The sequence below is a fragment of the Chrysemys picta genome, chromosome 2, assembly GCF_011386835.1.
Source record: "Chrysemys picta bellii isolate R12L10 chromosome 2, ASM1138683v2, whole genome shotgun sequence".
Taxonomy (NCBI): Eukaryota; Metazoa; Chordata; order Testudines; family Emydidae; genus Chrysemys; species Chrysemys picta.
Window position 1 is genome coordinate 32,682,649 of NC_088792.1, and position 13,508 is coordinate 32,696,156.

At 38.2% G+C, this 13,508-nt stretch overlaps 1 protein-coding gene across 50 annotated transcripts in view; it reads right to left on the reverse strand.

Moving 5' to 3' along the window:
• Positions 1-13,508, reverse strand: part of SVIL (supervillin) — a 208,705-nt gene that overhangs the window by 34,673 nt on the left and 160,524 nt on the right. For 30 of the 50 annotated variants that reach the window (XM_065586847.1, XM_065586839.1, XM_065586836.1 and 27 more), the window contains 4 exons: positions 12,470-12,602; positions 9,166-9,213; positions 8,531-8,608; positions 7,826-7,894 (listed from right to left, as the gene is read on the reverse strand). In XM_065586847.1, coding sequence (XP_065442919.1) covers positions 7,826-7,894; positions 8,531-8,608; positions 9,166-9,213; positions 12,470-12,602 — 328 coding nt within the window. The remainder of the gene's footprint in view (positions 1-7,825; positions 7,895-8,530; positions 8,609-9,165; positions 9,214-12,469; positions 12,603-13,508) is intronic. The other 20 variants (XM_065586854.1, XM_065586841.1, XM_065586855.1 and 17 more) reach the window with 5 other exon arrangements.

Below are 13,508 nucleotides of genomic sequence, written 5' to 3' on the forward strand. Positions count from 1 at the left end.
GGGGACATACGTTGGAGGTTTCATTTTTCCTCTGGTCAAATATCTTTGGAGTTTCTAAAATTATAGTTGATAATTTTCCAACACAAGAAGTATTGCAACCAACTTGGGGTAATTCCATATTCAACCTCATTCTGATGACATTTTTCTTTCTACACATTATGGATAAACGTTTAAGGAGGTGCTTATCCTGGTCCCTTGTCTGATGTGGTAGTCTAAACTCACCACTACCCACCTCTTGAAGTTTGTCAGTACACTGATCCATAAGCATTCCTGTTTCTGCCCTTCTGAATTTTCAGTGGCCAAGAAGCACAGGTGCAATCCTTCAGCCAAAATTAAATCACTTGGGGGTTTTTTGTGTTTTTTTCCCAAAAAGCCACTTGATTTTTTCCCACATAAATAAGGTTGTGTTAATGCCAGAGTTCTTGCCAAATTATAACTTCAATATTCACTTTGCATATAAAATCCCCCTTGTGGTTTCAGTAGGATCACTATTCATTTCCTGTCCACATCTCCTATGGAATGTTGCTGTGATCTAGGAAACCAACAATTCACTCCAGAGGTAGCTGCACTTCCTGTGGGGGATGAAATGTTTCTTATAGTTTGTAAAGTATACTGGCCTCTCCCGCAGCGGCAGCTGTCTGAAACAGAGCATTTGCACAGTGAGTGAAATGGTGCTCTGCAGCACAATCAACATATGGAGACAAAATGGCATCCTCCATGAAGCATGACCTCGCAAGCACTATACGGGATATGTCATGCCATGCACGGGATGCAATGTTGTAGAGACGGTCTTCCGCCAGCACACGCAGTAAAGAACAGCACTTCAGCGTAGTAGCAGAAGGTGAAGGAAGATAGCTGGTGAGCTGCAGCAGCAGGAGAGTAAAGGTAGCCGTACCCGGCCCTTCCTCCGATACCCACACCTAGAACCCAGTCTCCTGTAGCACTCAGTCTCAGATAGTGAGGACTGACCAGTTTCTCTCAAGTGGAAGGGAGCAAGTAACTGTAATGGCTTCTAGCAATAAAAGAAAAGTGAATGCAGAAAACGAAGCATTTCAAGGTAAATGGGAAGAAAACAACTTGTTCATTGAATGTAATGGATAACCACAATGTCTCATGCACTTGAAAGTGATAGCTGTGTTGAAGGAGTACAATATCAGTTGACATTACAACACACTTGGGCCAGATGCTAGTTTTGGGGCACCTTGGTGGGTCACATACAAAAATATAATTCCAGAGTTTAGAATCAGATTTTTATTAAGGTCATGATTTATTTTAGCCATAGAAAAACATTAAAATAAAATGAATCTATCAGAGAATAGCACATCTCAGTGAGAACACTGAGGAATTTTTTCCCCTGGCACTACAGTTCCAATGTCACTATCAATATTCTTAGTGGCAAGCCAGAGACAGCAGCAAGGGTGTCACTCTCCAACATCTTGTGATGTTTTGACTTCACATGTTATTTCATGACAGAATGTGCTTTTGCAAATGTCTGTGCTTCCCAATATTGAGCACAGCTTCAGCACAAGAAGCCTTTGAACTAGGGACAAGTTTCCAGAAGTTTTCACATACTCCATTCTTCTTTGAAAGAAACCAAGGATAAATCTGCCGTTCACACAGCTGTAGGTAAAGATCTTGTGGTTGCTGCTCAACTGGTACCTCCACTGGATTGTTGAACAGTTGAATGCTGGATCTCAGACTCAAAATCTGCAAATCTGGTGCTGAACTCTGCTGAGATAGCCAATATAATTGTCAAGAAGCTGTGAAAACCAGCCACAACAGTCTCAGTTGAGAGATCCTTGCGTGATGGAAAATGGGTGATGCCATTCCTCTGAAGAGTCCAAGTTTTCTGTGGAAAAATGGCCCATAAAAGTGTAGAAATATTCTGATCTCTACCTTGCTGCCAGAGACTGAGTGAATTGAGATGAGCTGGTTACATCTGTTAAGAAGGCCAGTGAGCACAGAAATGCTCAGTCTTCCAACTACTCTTGACACTGGGCAGCGTTGCTTACATTTTCTTCTTTCAGAACAGCAAGAATCTCCTTTCTGAGTGAAAAAAAAATGTTGCAGGTACTGCCCCCCACTCAACCACTGAACTTGTGACCGGAAATGCAAATCCCACATTCTGAATTCAACTCAAGGAAGCAGATACATTTCTTGTGCCTCTGTGCTCTGTTTCCTCCATGGATGATGTTGACTGTTTATATTACACTGGTCATCACACCACTAATTTTAACAGATTTCCCACAAACTGCCTTCATTTCCAATTTCATTTTCTCTCAGCAAACCTACAAATCCACTTTTACTGCCAGTTGTGGCTTGTGCACTATCTGTGACAACGCAACAGCACTGTTGGAAACCACCATATTTGCTCATAGCAGAAACAAGTAAATATCTGCCCCCTTTGTACTGCACTTGTTTGGAACTAGCTCCAGTAACTATTAATGCATGAAGAAATCCTCATAAATGCTTCAGATGAAAAGCAATAACTGTCTGGTATCACCGATGTCAGTACTCTTGTCTAGAGCTAATCTAATGAAAAGCACTTACAATTTTCACCAACTGTCTTCAATTTTGAGGACACAGGATCATTCATGTCATTTACTCTCCTAGCTACAATTTGCTGAGGCAATGACACTCAAAATTCTTTGTCATTTTTCCATTCCCAATGGATGAGCCAGCTTGATAGCATACATTTTTACCACATCACCATCCTTAAAAAGCTTTTTAGATTTCACTAGCTCAAGGCACACCTCGTAAGAGGCAGCCAGACTTGAAGTTAGTACAGCTGCAGGTTTCATCAGTATGTTTCTCTGCTTTTGAAGTTTGCTTTTCAAGTCCTTAACTAGAGCGGCAAGTGACTCTCCAGGGTACTCACATTTTGCCTTGTGAAGTGTGTTGTAATGTCAACTGATATTGTACTCCTTCAACACAGCTATCACTTTCAAGTGCATGAGACATTGTGGTTATCCATTACATTCAATGAACAAGTTGTCTTCTTCCCATTTACCTTGAAATGCTTCGTTTTCTGCATTCACTTTTCTTTTATTGCTAGAAGCCATTACAGTTACTTGCTCCCTTCCACTTGAGGGAAACTGGTCAGTCCTCACTATCTGAGACTGAGTTCTACAGGAGACTGGGTTCTAGGTGTGGGTATCGGAGGAAGGGCCGGGTACGGCTACCTTTACTCTCCTGCTGCTGCAGCTCACCAGCTCTCTTCCTTCACCTTCTGCTACTACGCTGAAGTGCTGTTCTTTACTGCGTGTGCTGGCGGAAGACCGTCTCTACAACATTGCATCCCGTGCATGGCATGACATATCCCGTATAGTGCTTGCGAGGTCATGCTTCATGGAGGATGCCATTTTGTCTCCATACGTTGATTGTGCTGCAGAGCACCATTTCACTCACTGTGCAAATGTTCTGTTTCAGACAGCTGCCGCTGCGGGAGAGGCCAGTATACTTTACAAACTATAAGAAACATTTCATCCCCCACAGGAAGTGCAGCTACCTCTGGAGTGAATTGTTGGTTTCCTAGATCACAGCAACATTCCATAGGAGATGTGGACAGGAAATGAATAGTGATCCTACTGAAACCACAAGGGGGATTTTATATGCAAAGTGAATACTGAAGTTATATTTTGGCAAGAACTCTGGCATTAACACAACCTTATTTATGTGGGAAAAAATCAAGTGGCTTTTTGGAAAAAAACACAAAAAACCCCCAAGTGATTTAATTTTGGCTGAAGGATTGCACCTGTGCTTCTTGGCTACTGAAAATTCAGAAGGGCAGAAACAGGAATGCTTATGGATCAGTGTACTGACAAACTTCAAGAGGTGGGTAGTGGTGAGTTTAGACTACCACATCAGACAAGGGACCAGGATAAGCACCTCCTTAAACGTTTATCCATAATGTGTAGAAAGAAAAATGTCATTGGGGATTTCAACTTGGGGGACATATGTTGGAGGTTTCATTTTTCCTCTGGTCAAATATCTTTGGAGTTTCTAACATTATAGTTGATAATTTTCCAACACAAGAAGTATTGCAACCAACTTGGGGTAATTCCATATTCAACCTCATTCTGATGGAGAAAGTTTAATTGATTATTGAACTAAAAACTGTTGGTTACACATATGAAATTGTTCATGATCTGATTTTATATACTATCTGCAAACAGAATATAGTATCAACCAGTAATATATACACACACACAATCTTAAAAAAAAAAAAATAAAAAAATAAAAAAAAAAAAGCCAGTTTCCCAAAGCTGAAAACTATTATATGAGTGGGAGGAAATATTTAAACATAAAAATGTGAACCATAATTGGGAATTAATGTTTTTAGAGGCCCAAATAAGACAATTCCAGGCATGGAAGACGACTTCTTTGGTTAAAAACAGCCTGGTGAAAAGGGGAGACGAAGACAGCAACAGAAAAGAAAAAAATATCTAACACATGGAAAAATGGAGAAGCTTATAGCAATGAGTACAAATCAGTATTTAGGAAATACAGACAACTGATAAGGTAAGCTAAAGATATCAATGAAAAATCTTCAGCCAGTAGGGTTAAAAACAATAAGACATTCTTTAAAATATACCTGGAACAAATTAAATTCTAGCAATGGTATAGATCCAACTGTAGATGAGGATAATAAAATTATCCATCAGGATGCAGAAAAGGTAAAATATTCAATACATATTTCTTTTTTTGTATTAAAAAAGCAGAATCATGTATTCAAATCTTCCAGTAATAATGAAACAATTTCTGTTTTATCACTAACGAGGGAGTATGTTAAACACCAACTATTAAACATTTTTTAAATTGGCATGTAGAACTTATTGTTTTTGATGAGATCACAAGTTTGCCTGATGAAGGTAATTGTGTGGACATAATATACTTAACGCTTCTGTAAGCCATTTGACATGCATGATCTTCTGAAAAAGTTAGCACTATACAAAAGTCAACGCAGCACATATTACATAGATTTAAAACTGTTTAACAGATAGATTGCAAAAAATAATTGTAAATGGGAAGTAGTTATTCAATGGCGGTATTTCTAGTGGGTTGCTGTAGGAATCTGTTCTTGGCCCATAATGAGGAGACAGGTCATTTACATTGACTGGCCTTGATTGCTTGGTAAGGAGGACTCATTTGAGTAACAGTCAAATGCAAGATCTAGGAACCAAGAACAGGATGGGGGACTGTATCCTTAAAAACAGTGTCTCTGGAAAAGACTTAGAGGTCATGGTAGATAAATAATGGAGCGTGAGTTCACAGCATGCTGCTGTACTTAAAACAGCTAACACAATCCTGGGATGTATAAATGGGGAAGTAGGAGTACCCTAATCTGTATAAGGGATTAGTGAGACCACTGCTGGAAAATTGTGTCCAGTTCTAGTGTTCACACTTCAAAAAGGATGTTGACAAATTGGAAATGGTTCATAAAAGAGCTATGAGAATTATTTGACATCTGGGAAACATGCCTTATGATGAGAGATAAAGCAGCTCAATCTATTTAGTTTATTCAAGAGACGTTTACAAGATGACTTGATCATGATATACAAGTACCTTCATGGGAAGAGACTTTAGATACCGGGGACTCTAACAGAAAAAGGCATAATGTGACCCAATGGTTGAAGCTGAAACTAGTCAAATTCTGACTTAAAAATAAGGTAAAAATTTTAACTGTGAGGGCAGTTAACTATTTGAACAACTACATGGAGATGTGGTGGATTCTCTATCACTTGAAGGTTTTAAAGCAAGACTGTATATGTTCCTAAAAGATATGCTCTAGCTCAAAATACAAGTTACAGGCTTGAAGCAGCAACTACTAAATGAGGCAGAACCTCCTGTGGAGGTTAGACTAGATGATCATGATGGTCTCTTCTGCATTAAAATCTATAGCAGCACAGTTCCAGAACATATTGTGCTTCGACATCTATTCAGTACCAATTCAGAGGAAGGAATGGCTTACAACTAAGTAAATGCGCCACTTCCTGCAACACTGGATTTTCCCATCCACATCATGTCTCTCCTTGCCTTATGAGATCACAACCCAAGGTGATACGGCTGCATGTATGTTTGAATGCAAGAGATAAGAGAATTAATGGATTGTAGTTAAAGATGGCAACCTCTAGGATTGTCTCTGTCTGAAAGGAAGAGACCGAATGAAGAGATGAGAAACATCAAAATGTAGTTTTCAAAAGAACAAGAACTTCCTTTAAACTGTATGCTGTGAATTATGCAGAGGAGTAGGAAGAAAGGTGCTAGTTTAGCTTGTAAAGCAGAGAACAGCAGGAACAGAGCTTCCAAAATACGTAGTGCACGAGAGAAAGCCAATGTATTTAAGAATTGGAGGGTGGGAGAGGATTACAATTTAGGAATTATTTTTGTTTCCTATGCGACTTTATAGTAACATAGCCCTTTTTCCTGTTCACAAATGGTCTCTGTAAACAAAAGACCATTTTTATTAGATTGTTTGCTATTTGAAGTTATTTGATTAATGTTTTGTGCAGATACCATGCAGACTGCCCTTGCAGCAGTTTGTGTATACCTTGAAAATTTAATATTACCAGTCCAATATCTGAACAGAATTACATGTACTTAAGGTGTAGCTTAGTGGTTTGAGCATTGCCCTGCTAAACTCACGGTTGTGAGTTCAATCCTTGAGGGGGCCATTTAGGGATCTGGGGTAAAAATCTGTCTGGGGATTGGTCCTGCTTTGAGCAGGGGGTTCGACTAGATGACCGCCTGAGGTCCCTTCCAACCCTGATATTCTAGGATTCTAAAGGTTAATGTATCTGTTACCTTATTAGATGACCTGTTTTTTTACAAACTATGAATTTAATGTAGTCACAAAACTAGTTTTAGCAAATTTCAGCTGCAGGCCCAAAATTAGAGGTTTTATTTTGGGTAAACCATTGGTACAGACAAAACTTCATTCATACAAATGGTCATGAAAAGCTAATAAAAGTGGTATGGGTTGTGATCAATGTGAAGCTTTATTTAGAAACTCCAGAAGTGTGTGGACAGTTTCTGATTTGTTCTATCGGTTATTACAACCCATACCACTTTTATTAGCTTTTCATGACTATTTGTATGAATGAAGTTTTGTCTGTACCAATGGTTTACCCAATATATATATAGATATATATATGTGTCTTACTCAAAGGCATGCAGCCATACTACAACCATGTATTTTAAGTATGACAATCACAGCACATGCTGCAACTAGTATATAATCTGGAGAAAAGCTCAAAGGTTTTCCTATAATGCTTCAACCATAGATCCGTGCTGGGAGGTAGAGGACAGGGTGATGATATAAAACAAGATCAGAGCTGCCAGATCGGCTCAGACCTTCAAATTAATTGTTCTTGCTCCTTCTTTCACTTTCTTTCAGATTTCTTTTAACTCTATTTTATATGTTCAGTCCTCCTTCCCCACCCTCCCACTCCCATTTTTCGCTTATCTCTTCTGAAGGAGGGCTGGTATTCTGGTTCTGCTCACTCTGACTGCTGTACTAAGCTGGTTAAATAAGAGGCTGAGAGAAAGTGAATTACTTTAAAAGCCCTCATTAACTATTAACTGCTTTTAAATTAGTTCTTTAAAACTTGTTTAGAATATGGACCTGGAATTTCTTTATATAGACATATTTTGCAATGTCACGTGACACACTCCTAACATTTACTAGAACAGCAAAAGAATGCTGTTACCAACCAAAGCATCCATTTGGTCACGCTAATTTGCTTTGGGAATGTGTCTTGAAATCATTTTATTTTCTGTCTCACTCCTCCTTCAACTAAAACAGGAAGTTTATGCAATATTTCACCTTCCATCTCCAAGGATGCCGTTCATCAAAGACCAGGGGGCTTGATTCTCTCAAACTAGAACTACTGACCTTAAAGGAAGAGAAACAGAAGAGTGAGGAAAGACAGGAGAGGCAGAAAACAGAAGCAGGATGTGCCAACCTTAACAAAATCTTTTAGAACAAAAGAGTAGTGAATGCAACGTAAGAAAAACATGTCTGGAGGAAACGAGAGCATGAAATAAAAACCATCTATGACAGACTGCTTTGTTCATTTAATGAATTGAAATGTGATCAGTTTTTTAATATTATATATTTTTTATAGAAACTTAATTCAAAGAGAGGCAGGATGCACTGCAGTTATTGTAAGAAGCAAAAATGCATAGCACTTAGGAACTACTCCATTCATAATCCTATTTAGTGAGTTTCTAATGATTCATGGTACTAGAAGTGAACACACTAACATCCTTGGGCAGATTGTATTTAGCCTGATTTAATTTATCATCTATAATCTAAAAGATAAATGCAATTTTTAGAGATGTAGTTTAATAAAAATACTAATGGAATTTAAGTTGGTGGAAAGTACGTAGTATAGGGACTTCTTATGGTACATTTCTTTAGCGAAGTATTTAGTAGGCAGAATATATAGTAGTTTCCCACATAACTAAGTACTCTTTAAGTGATCAGGAATTCCAACAACCATGTAAAAGTGTGCAAGCTTTTGCTCACCTGATGAATAGGTACAAAAGGATGAAATTTATGGGCAACAGGTATAGCAGGAGAATAAGTAGAAGCATAGACAGGTTCCTATGGTAGGGGCAAAAGCACAGCAAGAGAATTAGAGGGGGAAAGGAAATGATTTGTCAGACAATGGAGGAAAAATCAAGTGATTTCTTAAAAAATTATGTATCAATTCCAACCCTAATCTTTTAGAAACATTTTCCCTACTGAAAAGTCAGTGCAAGAAAAAGTTTCACATAACAGCATGTTTACCACAGCCATTTCATGCAGTAATTAAACCAATTAGTGACAATATTGTAGCAATTTGATGTGAAACTGAGCTGCACGCACAGGAGAAACATTTTTCACGCTCAGATGTTTTTAATGGTCTCTGCTTTCATGATCCATTAAATTACTGAAGCATGTCTATCGCAACATAGATATTTCCACTGGAAGTGCCCTCAGCCCTTACTGGAATAAGGAACCATGTATCTTCCAGATAAAATCAAGCAAAGTTTTCTAAAACTTGAATACAAATTGGAAAGATGTCTGGAGGGAAAAACTAACACCCAGCACCCAGCAAAAGCGAATTCACTACTTTAGCCAAAGTTTAGAATAACTCCTAACAGTACAGTCAGGCTTACCCAAAGCTGATTAGACACGGTATTATCATCTGTAATTCCTCCTTCTTCCTACATGTTAAAACAAACAGGAAACATTGCACAGAACGTTGGAAATGTGCAGTTCAATAGAGAGCACCTCACTCACATTCCAGTGACTAGTGCTTCAGATACAATGAGAACTATGTACATGCACATCCAGTAGATGCTATGTATACATAACTTTATCTCTTGCTACCAAAACAAGAGACAAATTATTTGTCTGGAGGCACACATGCTTTTTTATTTTATTATTATTTTTTTTAAAGGGCTTACCCCATCAGGGTTTTACAAGCATCATCCTCAGAGTAATTCTGAATCATGACAACAGTAAACAAATGCTTTTAGCAATGTAACAGATTACAGTACAAGTTTGCAGGAATGTGCTGTGGGAATGAAACATTTCAAACTTGATTCACTGTTTTAAAACTACTGCAGCATAGTTGGGGGAAAAAATCATACACTAATTTGGGACGCTAAGTAGATTTACACTTAAAATGGCTATGACATAGGAATTTTCATTCCAGTAAAATTTTGTGCTTTTGATGCTAGAAAGCGATTTGTGTTTTTATTTTTCGTGGGAAACAACCCACCAATCCCCTGAAAACCAATGACCTATTACCCAACCTGATAGACTGATACAACAACATACTAAATTCAATCTGTTACATCTCTAAATAATTTGGATTCCGTATGTCAAGGCACTTCATCTTTTTATCAGGCTGGGAACTATGCAGACAATCTACTAGTATACAGGGTACTCTATAAATTGTATGAATAGGCTCCACAGTACACATGAAGAACTAAAAATCCTCACATCAAATTTCAACATTAAATAAACATATACAGAATACACTAGGATAGTTTATTTTAAAAAAATGTTTATTTTTCTTTTTGTAAACCGTAACTCTTCCAGAGCTTATCAAGCTCCTCCATTTTATCATTTCTTCTCTATATTATTCCTTCATCTGAGGACATGAGGGCAAGTTCTTCTGGAACTGTATGTCTCTTCAAAGTTTTAAACTACATGTAAATTAGTGGAATATTTATAAGAAACTTAATTTCTGGAGTATTGGAAAGATCTGATCTGTAGGCAACTAACTGCCTATTGATAATTTAAGCATTTTGATTAAAATGTATTGACTGTACACAGTGCACCCATTCTAATTTGTGGAATTGAATCTTACTACCTGCATGGTTTATTTTTTTAAAAGGCTTTTGACAAACTCCACAACTTATACCATGCGACAATAATCAAGTCCTCTAAAGCAAGGTTAGTAAGTTGTGCCATACGCTCTTTAAAACTTCATCCAAGCATGTTAATCAATAAAATTGGACAAATTAGTAGCATTTGGAAAATCCATGTCTTATTCTGAATAAGAACAAGCATGTGCCATGAATGTAACTTATTCCCTGCTGTTGAGACATGATTCTAGTAAGCAAAGATTGTATTCTTTACTAGTTCAAAGCTTAGCGGTCAATACAACTCCTGTACTCTTGCAAATCCAACAATAGACAGACTGCACACTTTTTAAAAGGAGAATGCGAGCTATACCCAACACACAGATGTTTTGTAGAGTGAAGTACTGTTTTGTGGTCTTCCGGAATCGGGACAGTTTTACTGTAACTGCCATTTTGGCTTCAAGGCCAGTTAGTAACATTTACAGTCGATTCTAATGGAAGACAGTAAGGTTAAAAGTGATTTCAAAACTTTACAGAGTCAGACAGTATTCTAGGGATCTGTAATACCTTTAGAAACACAAACTACTTCTAGTGAAACTTTAACGTTTCAATTGCTTTGTGCACCAGCATCACTGATGTCAGTACAGTTCTAGGAATTATCAAATGCTGCAGTACAAGTAAGACTGCCACAAAGTCAGATTTTTGTACTGTGTCTTCATTCAGGTAGGCTCAGGATTCATCAGTAGCTTGGTAGGAGTGATAAACCTTCAACATAGCGCCTGCCTATTTTGAGGCTAATACCGTGCAACTCCAGAACACTCAATTTTTCCTGGGGACAAGTTGCTAGTATGATCACATCCAGGCCTAAACACACTTCAAGGCACTTCATTTTGGCCTGGTGTTGAACTAAGTCCTAGCACTAGGAATGATATGCTCATTGATAGCTGCTGGGGAGCCATCTGCAAGAATGTTCTTTTTGGATTTACATTACCTTGGCTACTTTAAGTTCATTGGTGATTCTCTTAAATTGCTTTCATCTGGAGGATGTTACTAGTGTGACCTTAAAGGTGGTGAAATGTAGACTGAACTGTTACACTGTGAGATCAAATTAAGTCTGCTTTATCAACCATGCAAAGCACTGCATGTTTTAAAAATAGTCTACCGGAGAAAAATACAGCCATGAATGGTTCTTTAATTCTTTTCTTAGTCTTATTGTGCAGGTAACAGATGTTTCAGACACATTCACTTATGATTCAGGTGCTCGTGGATACACAAAAAAGGTTATTTCAGTAAGGACAGATTGATCACCAATCCTACCCTTACTCATATACTGATGGGAATAGGACATATATTCTACTATTGGCTGGGTACCTGCATTGACTAAATAATAAAAACAACATTTTTATTATTAACTAATGAGACAAAGATTCTTGACCCAACTGATAAAGAGCATATTATAAGCAAGACAAAAAAACCCCACTAGTCTGAAGGTTACTGGTGGCCCTGGCTACCCACTAACAGCCAGGACTATATAAAGGTACTCATAAAGAGAAGTACTTCATGGGTATTCTAATATTTGTACTTTAATAACTAAACCTTGGTTCCATCAGAACTACTGAAAATGCTTTTCTGTGCATGAAGACAGCAAAAGGCCACCCAAAGATTTAAAAGTTCTCTCTCATTAGAAAATCCCTAAGCTTAAAACCATTTTATATTAAATAGCAAGAAATAATCATATACATTAAATAGTTAAGCTGAAACCTGTTCTTGATTTTGTGAACATGTGAAATCCAAATGTTTCAGAAATTATTTAACCTCCCTCAAAATCTTAAAAGCCCATTTACTTCTTGGTAATCTGCTGATGAAAATAACTCTCCCCAATGCTGAAAATACTAAGGCAGCAGACAGTCAACAAGACAACTTCTCATTTAAGAGCTCTTGTGACAGAGAAATTTTTTTAAAACAAACCCTGAAGCAAGTTAAGGATGGCTGTAATCCTACAAGCTGTAGCTATGAGCCAATGTTAGGCATGCTTGTCTAGTTTGATGCATCTCCAATGCAGTAGTGTTTCGAGAGGAATACTTTTTCCTATCATAGGAAGCTTTACCTTCTTCTTGAACAACTGCTCAGCTTCTTGCAGTTGTGTGCTACGCTCAGTGATGGACACTTTCCCATACTCCTGCTTTTTGTTAAGCCTGCTTTTCCAGCTTTCTTCACCACTCTTCTTCAACAGCGCCAGCCTAAGAAGGAAAAATATGCCAACCATGTAGATTTCAACATTACCCAGGAAAGCTGTCTGCATCATTTCAAGAATGTTTTGGTCAGAACATTTTTAAGTAAGCCTCTGACTAGGCTTCTAAATGTCTTACCATTAGTCTAGGCACGTGAAACTCAAAAAACACATATACAGGGCTTGTCTACACGCTGAGTTACTGCATGGCAAACCAAGGTGTGAATCTTCAGGATACCAACTTGCCCTACGGACACTGCTACGGTGCAGTGAAATTCCCACAGTACAGCTTAGTCCAGTAGGGCACTACGCTGCACTTCAGGACATTCGCTGTGCTGCAGCAGTGTTTACACAGGACATTAGTGAGTGGCAAACTGACGTGCTGTAGATTCACAGGTTGGCTTGCCATGTAATTGAGCCCAAAGCCTGAAGACAAAATATTAAAGATGTTATTTGGACATTTTGTATTTTACACTTGACAATGTATTAAGGAGATTTTTAGGTTCTCTGAAATGCAATAAGGAGGCAAGTTTGTCCAGCAGCCACTCAATTCCCTAGTTTTTCAGTCAGTACCTGGCCTAAGACACTGGAAATTTCAAGGTAAGCCCCTAGGAAATAGGGAGTGTTTCATATGTATCTTAGTGCTATCACAGTCGCATGTAAGCAATAGTAACTAATCATATTTCAGCAGTTGCATTTAAGTTTGTCCAGCTTTAAAAGATTCAACTGCTTTGAGAGATATTCTTTAGGCCTTGTCTACACTACAGGGAAAAGTCAATCTAAGCTACGCAATTTGAGTTACGTAAATAGCCTAACTCAAGTCAACATAGCTTAGATCTACTTACCGCAGGGGTCCACACTTCATGATGTCGATGGGAGATGCTCTCCTGTCGACCCCCCTTACTGTTCTCCATCC